Source organism: Eutrigla gurnardus (genome assembly GCF_963514095.1).
Source record: "Eutrigla gurnardus genome assembly, chromosome: 16".
NCBI classification, from domain to species: Eukaryota; Metazoa; Chordata; class Actinopteri; order Perciformes; family Triglidae; genus Eutrigla; species Eutrigla gurnardus.
The window spans coordinates 10270561-10284155 of NC_139927.1; the positions used below are offsets into that span (position 1 = coordinate 10270561).

General features: G+C 41.0%; 1 protein-coding gene across 5 annotated transcripts in view; it reads right to left on the reverse strand.

Moving 5' to 3' along the window:
• otofa (otoferlin a) overlaps window positions 1-13595 on the reverse strand; it is a 61913-nt gene that overhangs the window by 45437 nt on the left and 2881 nt on the right. For all 5 annotated transcript variants that reach the window (XM_084029975.1, XM_084029979.1, XM_084029977.1 and 2 more), the window contains exon 2: window positions 10189-10247. In XM_084029975.1, the coding sequence (XP_083886101.1) occupies window positions 10189-10247 (59 nt within the window). The remainder of the gene's footprint in view (window positions 1-10188; window positions 10248-13595) is intronic.

Genomic DNA, 13595 nt, shown 5'->3' on the forward strand with positions numbered 1-13595 from the left:
AGTTCCACTACGGGCTACATACATAGCAGTGAAGTGCTAGGAATGTACTGTGATGTACTACTCAGCCCTCCTGGGTTCATGGACTTTGACAAAGCAGCAAAATTAAGCGTAGAATAAAAAAATTCATAGAAGGTAGAAGCATGATGAATTAAAATGTTGATTCACTTTCAGTAAAATATCCTCTGAGCCTTCTCCTCTGTACTTTAAAACTTTGGGAAAGAGGCTGAATGAGGGCAGTGGGGGTTGCACAGGTGATTTAAACCTCATTCAACCCCTGCTGGTGTTGGCCTCTCCTTCAGGAAAACACAGCGGGCTGTCAGGCAAGCGATTCATCAGGATTGTTCCATAACCAAATCCTGGGGTTCCCACCTGCTCTGAGCACATCTGCCTTCAAGGAACTGTGGACGTGTGTGTACGTGTGTGTAGGTGTGTGTGCGCGCACACTGCATTAATATAGTCTGAGCTGCCCCGGGGCCCTGCAGGATCTGGTGTGTCTCTTCCCAGGCTTCAACCAGGCATGACCAGTACTGCTGGTGCTTTCCTGAGCTGCGTTTCACCGGCAACATCCAACCTGCAAAGACCATCAAAGTGAAGGATGTTGGCTGAGACGATGGCTTACACAGCCACATCTCATTTACAACTAAATCTCCTCCAGTGGGTTTGAACAGCAACGAGAGGGATGAGAAAGAGGCCCCAGCATGGTGTTAATGTTGCACGGATGATAGCGCACACTGCAAATGGAGCAAAGGATGCAATGTACACATACCAGAGAATAAAACACTAAAATAATACACACACACACACACCACTGCAAACATGATTGTGATTTCAATCACTGCAACATTTAATTTCCCTAGAGTAAGAAAAACACAAATTTTAATCATTTCTGCGTCACCTGTTGGTGCAGGTACACATTTCCCGATTTTCTAGACGCACAAAACAGCAACTTTAAGGTTCCACTCACAGCCACGACGACTTCATTAGGCGTCTCTCAGCACTATGCTTGTCTTCATTCTCTACTAAACACATACAGGAGTACACAACATGGAGTAAGCTGTTTATGTTGCCTAATGGCTTCACCGCTACTATGACGGACAAAAGTGCTTGCACTGGTTTAAATACCCACACTCTGCAGACACAACATGAGAGCGGAGAATCCATTGAGGTGGGACTGTGGGAAGGCTAAGCGCGGTCAGCTGTGCACAAGTTAAAAACAATCAATTGGGATTTGACTACAGCACTCATTTTCAAAAAGACCCAGAAGAAAGCAATTTTAGATAGTGCTATGCAACATTAAGCTGCAAAATATTCACATTTGTCAAGCTATGTTCTCCAATACAATTTATTTTCTTACTTTATGAAAAGAGGTATCTAAAGATTTTTAAAAAATCACACTGTTCTGTTATTCTGAGAAAGATTTGATTGTTTTTATTGATTATTTCTTTTGATGATGGCAGTAATTTAGCCAAATGTCCTCTCTTAATCCGCTGTCCCTGAGCAATATTGCCACACTATATCAGTCTGCTGAATGGATGGAGCCACTTGAATAACACAGGGTGAAATTTATGGACAGTCATTTGATTCAGCGTTGCCATGGTTACCCCCAATAAACCTTTACAGGATAGCTTTATTGCTGGTCAGGACAATCATGGACAAATACATCTCTCAACAGGCTATGAGGATATTATCTCAGTATGTAAACATGAGTGCTCTCAATCACTTCAAGTCTTACTCAATACAGCATTTAGTAAATGATGGTCCCATTTAGAGTCAAATAGATAATAAATCAGGGAATGCTTTGGGGCGTGGCTAAATTGTGATTGACAGGTTGCTACCACAGCCTTGCTACCCTCTCTACCAATGCAATAAGCTACTAAGATTATCTCAACACTTAGCTGTAAAGTGTATCTGGAATAATGGAAGCTAACTTTGTTAACTGCTTCACATCAGAAGCCAGATGGAGTAAGTCTGCCACTTGGGGTGCCGCTCTGTCGCTTGTGTTCGTCAAGATCCAAATATACAAGGTGCTTCATGACATGAAGGCTGCAGACAAACACCAGCGAGGGTGTGCAGGGCTTTAAATAAAAAACACAAATATGTTGTGTTCTTGTTCTGGTTCGTACAGTTTGTAACTCTGCACAGATCAGACTTGAAGCAGTCAACACTGTGCCTCGAGCTTCGAGTGATGTAAAATTGCTGCAATGCGCTTACTGTGGTCTAACATTCAGTGTGGCTCGATTCATCAAAATGTGGATAAAGAAATGTGCAATAATCACCAACTCCACAGATATCAAAACAAACACAAAAACGCTGGTCTTATTTTAGATTCTCCTCTCTAGATTGTGAGCCTGCCTGAGAACCCTCTAACCCTCTGTGCTGTATGATACACAGACTAAATGGCGGAGTGAGATCGCTCATTAAAAGTGACAGGTATGATCTCGCTAACCGGAAGCCTTGAGGCAAGTGTGGCCAATCAGAGGGGCTAAATGCTCAACTGAAGAGAAGCCATTATGCCGAGATCCCACATTGGAGCACTGACTGGGCCGTTTCACCCGCTGTCTTTCCTTTGATGTCTCATAGCTGTTGCTATGGACACAGGGGACTTAACACATTGATGATGATAAATTATGAACAATATTGTCAATGTTTCATATTCACTCACAGCGAGGGAGAAATGCAGTCCACTGTACTGAGTTGACAGACTTGTTGTGATGGTATATGATGATGCAGGCTTCTACACTTTGGACTGCATTGGACTGTGCAGGCTTAGATGTATTCTTAAAGGATCAAAGAGATAAGGGTAGACTGCAGGAAGAGGGCGTATAAGCCATCTTTTCATTACAGCTGGCAGCACTCAGTGTGCTCTGCAATATTCAGGATAGTGAGAAAAGAGTGTCTCTGTATATCTAAATATGAAGTGATGTATGAAACAACAGTGAATCCATCTGTGTGACAGTAAATTATTGAATGCTGGAACTTCACTCACCTACATACAGTAACCTTTCAGTATTGTGCTTCTTTACAATCATATTTTATCTCTTTTTTGTATAGATTTTGTGCAACTTTTGTTCTTCTTTCTTCTTTTTTGTCGTCTCTTTGTACAGCATTCACATCCAGTAAGTCACTGGAGAATAACATTTTTAAAACATAACTTTGTGCATTGGCGTGATCCACCTCTGGAGATCATATTTCAGCTGACACTTTATTGACCACAAGTAAAAAGAAGAGGAGTAGCAGTTGCCTGTGGACAAGACACAAGCTGGAATACTGCTGCTGCTAAAAATAGTTTGTGAACTTCACCAGTTTTTAAGATTCAGGGTTGCTCCAGGGAGGTGATTTCCCATCTCTCAGTATGTTGAATAAATGATGATCCGAGCAGAATATTTTCTTTGCCCACTTAAGAGTTGGGGGGAAGCTGCAAGCTGAATTTAGAGCAACCCCAAATTAGCACGGTAGAATCTACAGTTGACATATTTAGTGTATAGAAACTCATTTAATGACATATTTGTGTTGTGGCTTCAGAATGTCAAACCAGCAGGATTAAAGAAGTGTTGGTATTCTTATAATGCCACTTTTACTTCCACCATGGCATCAATGTCTGAAAATCGGGATGAAACAGCATATCTAATAAGCTGAGAAACACTCTCTTGTCCAATTTACTGACATTTCTGCCTGCCCACCCCATCCTCCGCCCACCACCACCCCAACCCAGTCTCAATTTATTTTCTCCAATTGGACCGTCTGTCCCCGTTTTCATTTCCCATTCTGTTTCCTCGGGTGTCTTTATCTAGGCGACATGTTTTTGAATTCGTCTCAGTCTCATTTGTGTCACATAAAATGTCATAGGTGCAGAATAGGAGAGTCACAATTTTCATTAAATCGAAAATTGATGGAAATAAGTTTTGGACTTCGACCTTAGAAGTCAAAAGTTCACTGAATAAGTTTAAAAAGTACACACAACACACATTTTGTGTTGTTTTTTTGCTCCTTTTGTTGATATTATTACTATTGAGATGGCGGTAATGATAATAATTATATGAGTATAATAACTATTTAGCTAGTTAATTGAACTAACTCGTCAGTGTTATTATAATGACCATCTACTGTATACTACTCTCTCTCTCTCTCTCTCTCTCTCTCTCTCTCTCTATCTATACATGCATACATTATCATAAGCATATAAGCACATTTTTATTATCCTGAATGTGCATGTATGCTGCATTACTGATTATTATAGTAGCCAAATATGTCTCTATATAACACATAAATAAAGAGCAGAGAGATATGTGGTGATTGAGTGAATTGAGACAGCCCTCTCACTTTCTCTCTCGATCAACCACATATTCCGTTAGGCCAGGGCAGGCTTGCAATACACTGGCAGAAACCCTGACAGATATATTAAAAGGTAATACTTTAGATAATACTATTTGGAATTTCACGATGATTTATCGTGAAACCAATAACCATTACATCCTCTCTGACAACGTTTGGGAAACTACCACATAAAGTTGAATCCATAAAAAGGCGAGTTTTACTCTTATATAACAGCAGGGTAGCAGTTAAACCAAATGGTAGATGGATCAATTTGGAACTAAACTCCTCCTCTCTTGAAATTGAGAGGCAGTGCGAACAAGTACAAGACTTTTTATCCACTTAATTCAATGAAATCTCATTTTGGTTCAAGCTGGACTCGATAGTAAAACTGCAGTTTGTGCTGTGGAAGACCAGATGGTGCAGAGATGAAGAACAACACATTTGTCAAGTAAGCTGCTTCTCAACACCATGAAAATAGAAAACTATGAACAAAACTCTGTTTATCCTGTGCCTTGATGTTCAACTATGATGAAGTTACAGATGGCAAAGCAATAGCCCAAGCTGGGGGTGAATTTATTGTGTTTATTGATTATAAAGCATATATTTGTGGAGAACAAGAGCATCTTTGAACAAGGATGATAACAGAGACTGTTAAGGCTGAGCTGCCTTAAAGCAAAGCTTCTCACAAACTATTCAGAGTAGGAGTGTCCTCTTATCATACCGTAGGTCACAGGTTGGTTTACTTCGCTCTCTAGGTGAAATAATATGTATACATTTTCAACTCTATGTGGGGACCTTTCTATACCCTTCTGGCAGTGAGAGTCATTACAAAAACACTGTACGAGACATCACAAAGTCATTGAAAATGTCCTCAGATGTGATTTCAGGCCATTTTCATCAGGCATCCTCTCGGTCACTGTTGAAATCACTAATGAAACCATCCCATCGCCACATATCAATCATCGTTTCAAAACCTTACTTGGGCTTAACTCCAAGGATGTTATATAATGTGTTTAAACACGAAATAGGGGGGGAAATTAAATACAATTCCTCACCTGCTGCTCACAAAAAATGAGGCTATCACACTGTGTCCATATATAACATCCCATGGTCTCATGTATTTGAAGAATTGGACATCTAAATCTACCGTATGTTGATCCAGGCTGGTTTCTAACCAGGATGTTTCCAACTATCCATCCATCCATCGATCCATCCATCCACACAGTGTCACTCTTGAGAACGACTCATTAAGAACGGGGAGTTACAAGCTGATGCACATGGGTACACACAGAAACAGCCTTACATATTGTCTTATCCTACAGGCTTACATAACAAAGTAAAAATACAGCGTTCCCTACAGATATGTTTTAGTTATCTCTGTGTGCACAATAGCACACTTGTTTAATTCTGCTGTTTTGTCGTTCTAAATCCACAACGCTATTGCGTAACCCAGTCTAAAAACAGAAAGCCATTAAATGTGTATGGTTGTAGATGCTACTGTGTTCATTTTGGTCTTTGAATTTCGGCTTTCAGCTTCCCTCCAACTCTAAGCGGGCAAAGAAAATATTCTGCTCAGATCATCATTTATTTAGTTTACTCAGAGAGGGGAAAGCACCTCCCTGGAGCAGCCCCGAATCTTCAAAACAGGTGAAGTTCATCAAAAATAGTTTTAGCACCAACAAGCTTGTGTCTTATCCAGAGGCAACTGCTACTCCTCTTCTTGTTACTTGTGGAGAATGAAGTATCCACTGAAATATGACCTCCAGAGGTGGATCATCCTAATGCATTATGTTGTGTTTTTCCTAGTGGCTTACTGGATGTGAATCCTGTCCTACTGGGAATGCTCAATATTAGTTTAAAAACCTCACACTGGTGGTGGTATGTTCTCGTATAACAGACACACCCTGCTGGAGCCCAATAACTTCCTGTGCTACCTCACTGTGGTCTCTTCCTACTCTCTTTGGTCCGCCACAGAATGGCACCGAGTTCAGAGTCCTGATCAAGCTAATGATGTCTTGGGTGAAGTGTACTGCAAGAGCATTAGCAGCAACACAGCATCTCCTAAAGCAGCAACCCTAGATCCCCCAGAAAGTGGCTTTTATACACTATTAATCTTTTTTTGCAAATTAGGTTTAGTCAATTAATTGGCAATGTTACTTGGCAAGGAAATTCAACATTTCTGTACCTTGTGCAAGTCATATGGAGCCTGTTTGGAGTGGATGGTTAGTGGTTTCTAAATACACATAACATGTTATCACGTGTTTTATGAGCCAAGCAATTCATGAAATCCCTAAAACCTAATGGTCAGGAAGATGTGTTCACTAGTTCCCCTGTAGTAAGAGAAACCTCAGAAACATCCCCCATGTAATTGTATTTTCCTACCTCATTTATTAGGCTATAGGATTTCCCTCAAAAGCTGTCACCTTGCCAAATTCTGAGATCCATTCCTGGAATAATGGGCCTTCTACAGCTTTCCACTCTCTCATCTGTTTATGGTCGACGGGTTAACGTTTCCAGATAACTATACTATGTGCAACTTTTTTAAAAAAAAACAATGTTTGCCAAAAAACATTTCCTCATTATGGCAATAAGTCTGGGAATCCAGTGGCCCTGAGCTGCAAACATAATTTATAGGAGGTACACAATGGCATGAAAAAACAAAAGCTTAACTAAAAAAGTATAGTCATGTGATACATAAGTTGGCATTACGTAATCACAACTCTCATTAAAAAGTCAGACTATGCACTTAGTACACTATAGGGATGTAACAGCTGGAGGATAGTGGAGGAAGAATATTCCTGCCCTCATTATGTTTGCATAATAATTCCCCTTTCCTCGTATGCATTGTTCAAATCTCTTGCCATCTTGTTTGCAAACAAAACTACAGTCCTAATAAAAAAATCTTCATGTGCCCTGTTTCTCTTACACTCACACACACACACACACACACACACACACACACACACACACACACACACACACACACACACACAGTAGTTACATCTACAGGCCCATTCTGTATGAGCCCCGTGGTCACATACAGTACTTGCAGAGCTTTCTGTTCTTTGCTCCAGTTATGTCTAACGAGTGAGGGGGAAGCCCTGGTGTACTGCAGCTAAAAGCCAAGTCCCACCAAGGAATGAATAATGAATACAGAATCCCCATCCAGTCTATCCGCATCCTAGTTCAAAGGCGTTCTGCTAGTCCATGCATGAAGCAACAAGACACACAACTCTATGCTAATGGCCCTCAACTCCAGAGGCTGGACTGGGCTTACTGAGCCATGCAAACGCTCCAGTGCTGAGGATGAAGATGTCAGATGAGGAGGATGTGATAAGGAATTGCTCCGGAGTTTGTGAGGTGGGGCTCGGGGGGTGAAAACAGTACATGAATGTTCGGGCATGGGCAGCATGTAATACGCCCACGCATTCACGAACACACACACACACACACACACACGTCATCCCAAGGGAGGCCTGAGCGTTATTATTGATGCTGAGTGGTGCTAACGACCTCCCCAGCACTACAGGACCACGACAAGAGCATCGGTTGAGGCTGTCACAAGAGATCACACATCAGTGCCAGCCACCCAGTTCCATACCAGTTACTGTAGTCAGGCCTCAGGAATAAGACAATGCTCCACCAGAGATATTCTTGCTACATTTCTCCCTTTTGTCTACCGTGTGTGTGTGTGTGTGTGTCTGTGTGTGTGTGATTATGCAAGTTACCAAATATGTCCAGTCATTAAGCCATTTTCCTGATTAGACGGAAAACAAAAGCCCTGGTTATCAGCAAAGGAAGCAGCCTTCTGCCTGTGAGCCCATCAAAGGAAAAAAAAAAAAACATTCTCTGTAAAAGCAAGTTACTCAGAGAGAAAAACAACTTCCCTGGAAATGTATGCGCATGAGGCTCGATGACTTTTAATTCCCCCGACTCTATTCCCTACTTCTGTTCTGTCTCTGCTGCTTTCACTCTGTGAGGACTTCCTCCAGCGCTTCTCTCTTAATCCCCCCAAACCTCATCTCACATATGATTCTTTGCAATTCAGTCCATCACACCGCTGATTTCTCAGTGTGACAGGACCTTGCAGGAATCCCACTGGGAACGTTTCCCAGAATCTCACAAGAAGCATGAACCAGATGGGCTGCGGTGAATTGCTTAAGGTGCTGAAAGGCTTCCTCAGGTCTGTGTTCACATCCATTAAACTTTGCGTTAAGTTCTGGCAGAAGAGCCATTTAGGGAACCACTTCTTCCTCTATACAGTAGTAGAGTGTATGTTTTAATTACAACAGAGCAAGCGTTTAATTCTGCTTCGCCTCTCACACCCTGACAGTCCATCAGCGAAGGCCATCAGGAGACACTTGGAAGGCCACTGCCCATTCACAAGTGAGAATAGGTAGTAGGTTCCAACGTTAAGGTGATAAGACGAGATGCTTGGCTGGCTTATTGGTTGGCACTGTCCCCTGACACCAAGGTTTGTGTGGAGTTAATACTGTATGTTTCCTCCAGAGTCTACGTTCACACAGGCATTCTGGTCATTTCATCCATTTTGGAGGATTTTGCATGTCATTATTTATGTGCCAATGCAAATGTTAACTGCCAACGCAGGATATAGTGTGTCCTAGATGTAGCAAGCCAGAGGTTAAGAGAGTGGAAGTTAGGCTGGAGAACTAGCATGAGAAGCTTTGTAATATTGAAAATAAACATTTTTAGTTTGTTAAATATAGGTTTTCATGCTCCAACTTTCACCCCTTGCTACTGAATAACATAAAAGGAATTAAATGTTCATCTAAGTCGTAAAAACTATGTTATTACTATTAAAATTAATAACACAATGAAGGTAACAGAGGAGACTATAGAGACACCAAATTTAAAGAAGAATAGCAATTGGTCTTTCACTGTCAGTAGGCGTCAAATCTGATTTGACATTAATAATCCACATCTGATGTTCTTTATTCTTAATGTAAGAAGAACTGAAGCTTGGTGGAAATTTGTTAAGCAAACCCCAATCAAATTAACTGATTAGTCAATAGCAATCAAATTATGCAATCCTTCCTTTATAGCAGTTACAGTAATTGCATCCTGATTGTGTAGGTGTAAATGTCAAATGTTCCTGTTCTCACTTACCTCTAATGACACAGTTTGAATTGTATTAATGTCATCACTTACATCTAAGAACAGACATCCCTTTTAAACACTAGCCTGTGGAAATATGTTTGTATTTATAAATGATGATGCTGATGATGAAAAGTAAGTACGTTTTTACTACCATTCCAGAACACATTATGACCAAGTTCCCATGGATAATGATGCACCTGGGTGTATCCTCCTACTCTTTACTACAACTGTGGTGAAAGTGCTTCAACACAGCCACCAGGTGGGCATGAACACCAGGAAAAGTCCCGTAGGTAACTAAAATCAACCATTTTCAGTGATCGGAACATATGCCTTGGCGAAACACTTGACATATGTGTCGGTGCTCCATGCTCTGTAGCATGGAGGAAGACTGGGCGCCATTTATCTGCATGTAGCACCCGGTGCATGTGCTCCAGTGTGTTATCAGGATGTATGCTGCACTGTGCAAAAATGGGGAAAATTGCTGCATTCTACAATACACAGTTAGCCAAAATAAAATCAATTTTATTTTATTTTTTTTAGGGAAAATGTAATTATTTAGTTTAATTGAATAATCAGTAAAATAGTGGACAGACATATTGACTTGCCACCTGTTTTCTTAACCAGTGAAATCAGCTTATTGTTACCTGATGTGGAGCTTGGAAGTTTGTGGACGGTTTCCATTAAGTTTTGATATAATTGCTTATGAGTCATTATCGAGTCGGGTTAGTGTATGACAGGAAAAATGCAGACACTGACCTGATTGAAGTTGGCCAACTCCTCACAGTTCTCTGCCACGCGGCTGTAGACCGACAGATCTGTAAAGTGAGGAGGAGATAAATGGTTCAATAATAGCATTCCATTTATTATCCTTTCAGTTTGAGACAGCACACACAGCATGCAAAATGTATACAGAACAAGCAAAAACCATTAATCTTGGTTTATTTATTTTCTGTCTGCCTGCATTATGAGACCGTGTCAGGTAGGTTGTCCACCACAGTGGAATAAATAATATCAAGATTTTGCCGGAAAAACAGTTTTAAGGAAATTGTGCTTTAAGCAAGTATTTCCATTTGTGCTACCTGATTTAAATATTTATTCTGTGTCCCTTTTCCTACTGTTCTTTGTAAAAAAGTTGGATTTTGAATGCAGGATTATCACTTGTAATAAAAGTATTTTTACATTGTAGTGTTGGTACTTTTACTAAAGTAAAGGATCAATTTGCCGAGAGACATATCGACGCTACTGTCTAATATCTGTTTACATAAATCACCATTAAAGACCAGGGAAAAGAAAAATGAATGACTTAAGTACCTGATAAACACACAAATGAGACCGGCTGTGTGGAGCCACAGGAGACACAAAAGAAAAGCAGACAAATTAATGGCTAAAATACGACTCATTATGTGACAGAACAACAGCGTGAGGAGAGAAATTCAGAATAGAAAGAAGTGAGATAATTATCATGAAAACTATAGTCTTGGGGCGGTGTAGATTCAACGTTATACACATGGCAGAGAGCCATTGGATGTACAGTAACCTGACCCACTCATGCGTGCTGCTGCCTCTCCACCTGTCGCTTTGTGATGCTCGTGAATGGCGCCTGACTGTTGAGCGTATTCTGCTTTGTTGCAGTTGTTTGCTTTGTGTGGGTGTCGATATTTGTTTGGGTGCATGTGGACAGCTGATGCGTAATTATATACATATATCTACGCACAGTCCCTTTCCGGTTGTCTGTAATTATAAGTTTGAATAGAAATAAATAGATTCTGCCTGGCTCTGGAGTGTTATCGGAGATTATTATTAGTGCTGAATGTATCTTTTCACACATTCACAGAGCAAACAACCTCTGAGTTCACAAAGAGAAAAAGACACATTAATATTATGCTTCATGCAACCTCATTAGTATCGTTTTACCAATTCAATTTGCCAATTTTGAAACGAGATCAAAAAGCAAAAGTGTTACCAACACTCTCTTTTCCATCACTCCCCGCTCTCTTACAACCTTACAAATCAACATGCTTTGAAATATTTTTTGGGATAAAACAAACACCGCTAAGTCAGAGAGGGAAAGAGGCCATATTCCTCCTACATTATTCAAAACAGGGGCATTGCTGTTATACCGAGTCTTTTCATCTAACCGAAACGTGGGTTTAGAAAAGTAGATCATGTGAAGCTTACGTAAGGTGCTCCACACCAAACTAAAGCAGCATTCTGCTAATCAGGTTGTCTTTTGGCCTTGGTGGAGACGGTGGTAAATAGAAACAGTAGCACTGAGAGAACAGTGTGGCATTGCCTGTGGTGGAAGAGAGAAAAGAAATCGAGAGTATCTTTTCATTTTCCAGCAGACTGAGATGAAAAGAGTAAAGGGAGGAGGATGGAGGCTTTAGTTAATACAAAAGAAAGCTGCTCAGGGGTGCTTTTTGGCTTTTCTTCAGCCTTGGCTGGATGTATAGGGCGAAACAGAACAGAAACAGAAGTGAGTGGAGATTAGAAAAGGGGAAGGCATTTCATGTTTGGAAGGTAATGACTCTGATCACCCCATCTTTTTGGTTCCATACTGTGATTGGAGACGGTGTACATACTAAATATCACAAATCAAACTCAACACATAGCAAACATCTGCTGCAGCAGAGGTTTCAGTGTGCTATGGGGAAAAAGGGGAATTCAAACGGTGAGTGTAGGACACAACAGATTGCACAAAGCCGTCTCAACCCAGAAGATATTGAAGATTGAAAGTAAAGCTTGTCAAAGAAATCAGAGGGTTGGGCTGAAATAAGCCGGATATCTTTAGAGCGTAAATAATGCTTTACTTAAAATGATGAATTAACGGGTGTACAGTGTGTGTGTGTGTGTGTGTGTGTGTGTGTGTGTGTGTGTGTGTGTGTGTGTGTGTGTGTGTGTGATCCTGCAGGCTACTGTGTAGAGGCCCGGCCTATAAGAAGTGTCATTCTTTGATAAATCCAAGAGCTACAGATAACAGCGAGGATTCATCAAAGACTTAGAAAATCACTTAAGTTTTGATGAGCTTGTAGTCTTCTTCAAAGCTTCTCCCCTTTGAAGAAGACTACATTGCCCATGGTAACAGATATAAATGAACCAGTTTTAGCCTGACCGGACAGGGAAGCCTACACTCTTCTTTATTGCCTTTTTTTATATTACACCTATTTATGGCTTTCTCAAAATATTGATGTTGTTTTATCTTGTACTACGTGTGCACAGGTCTCTTTCCCCATGGAGGTCGGTCTTGCATAAATAACATCATACCACCAGCCTCTAAAGGGGTCATATGCAGTTTCCTTGGAGGGGGTGGGTAGGGGCTGGGTCTTCCTGCCAGACCCCTTCCTCACCAGACAGGAAGTTGTTTGACCTGAAAGCCTGCAGGAAGCACTACTGACAGGTCGCATGGAAAAGCATGACTCCAAAGCCAACAGATATTAAAGACGGATAAAATACTGTGAGTAGAAGAAGATCTGACAAACATGTATTAATCGGGATACAATATTTAAAACCATCTATTATGTCTTCAATATATGGATGACTTTAAATCCAACTGAGGGAAAAGGAAAAAGAGATGGAGAGAGAAGCAAGGGGTACATTTAAATTGTATTACAGGGTTGCCAACTCTCACGCTCCTGGCGTGACACTCACGCTTTTACCATCAATCTCACGCTGTCACACACATGAAGGAAATGGGAGTGTCAGGCCAGGAGCGTGATAGTTGGCAACCCTGGTATTAGTACATTTTGTAGCACAAATACTCAGCATTTATTCAATAAATAAATAAATCAGTATGCTTTTAAATGAAACTAATGGTATGGTGGGCGCCGTGGTGATTCAGTGTACGATGCGTTTGACCCCAGCTTGTATCTGTTGTGGCACTGCTCTCGCTCGCCCACCTTTCCTGTGATTCTCTGCTCTCGGTTATCTAATGACCCACAGTTGTCCAAATGAATGCCACACACTTTACATCCGGACACTCAGATGAAGTGATTTCTTTCTTTCTCTCTCTTTGATCCAATCGCATGCCCTCCATCAAAAGGTTTTTACCTACAGTCTCTGGTTAAATAATGAAGTGCTTCCGTTACGCCTGAAAATATGATGTTAACGTCGATATCACAGTCAGACTAACATGGAGCCCCTGCATTGCAGACGTGGACAGGGCA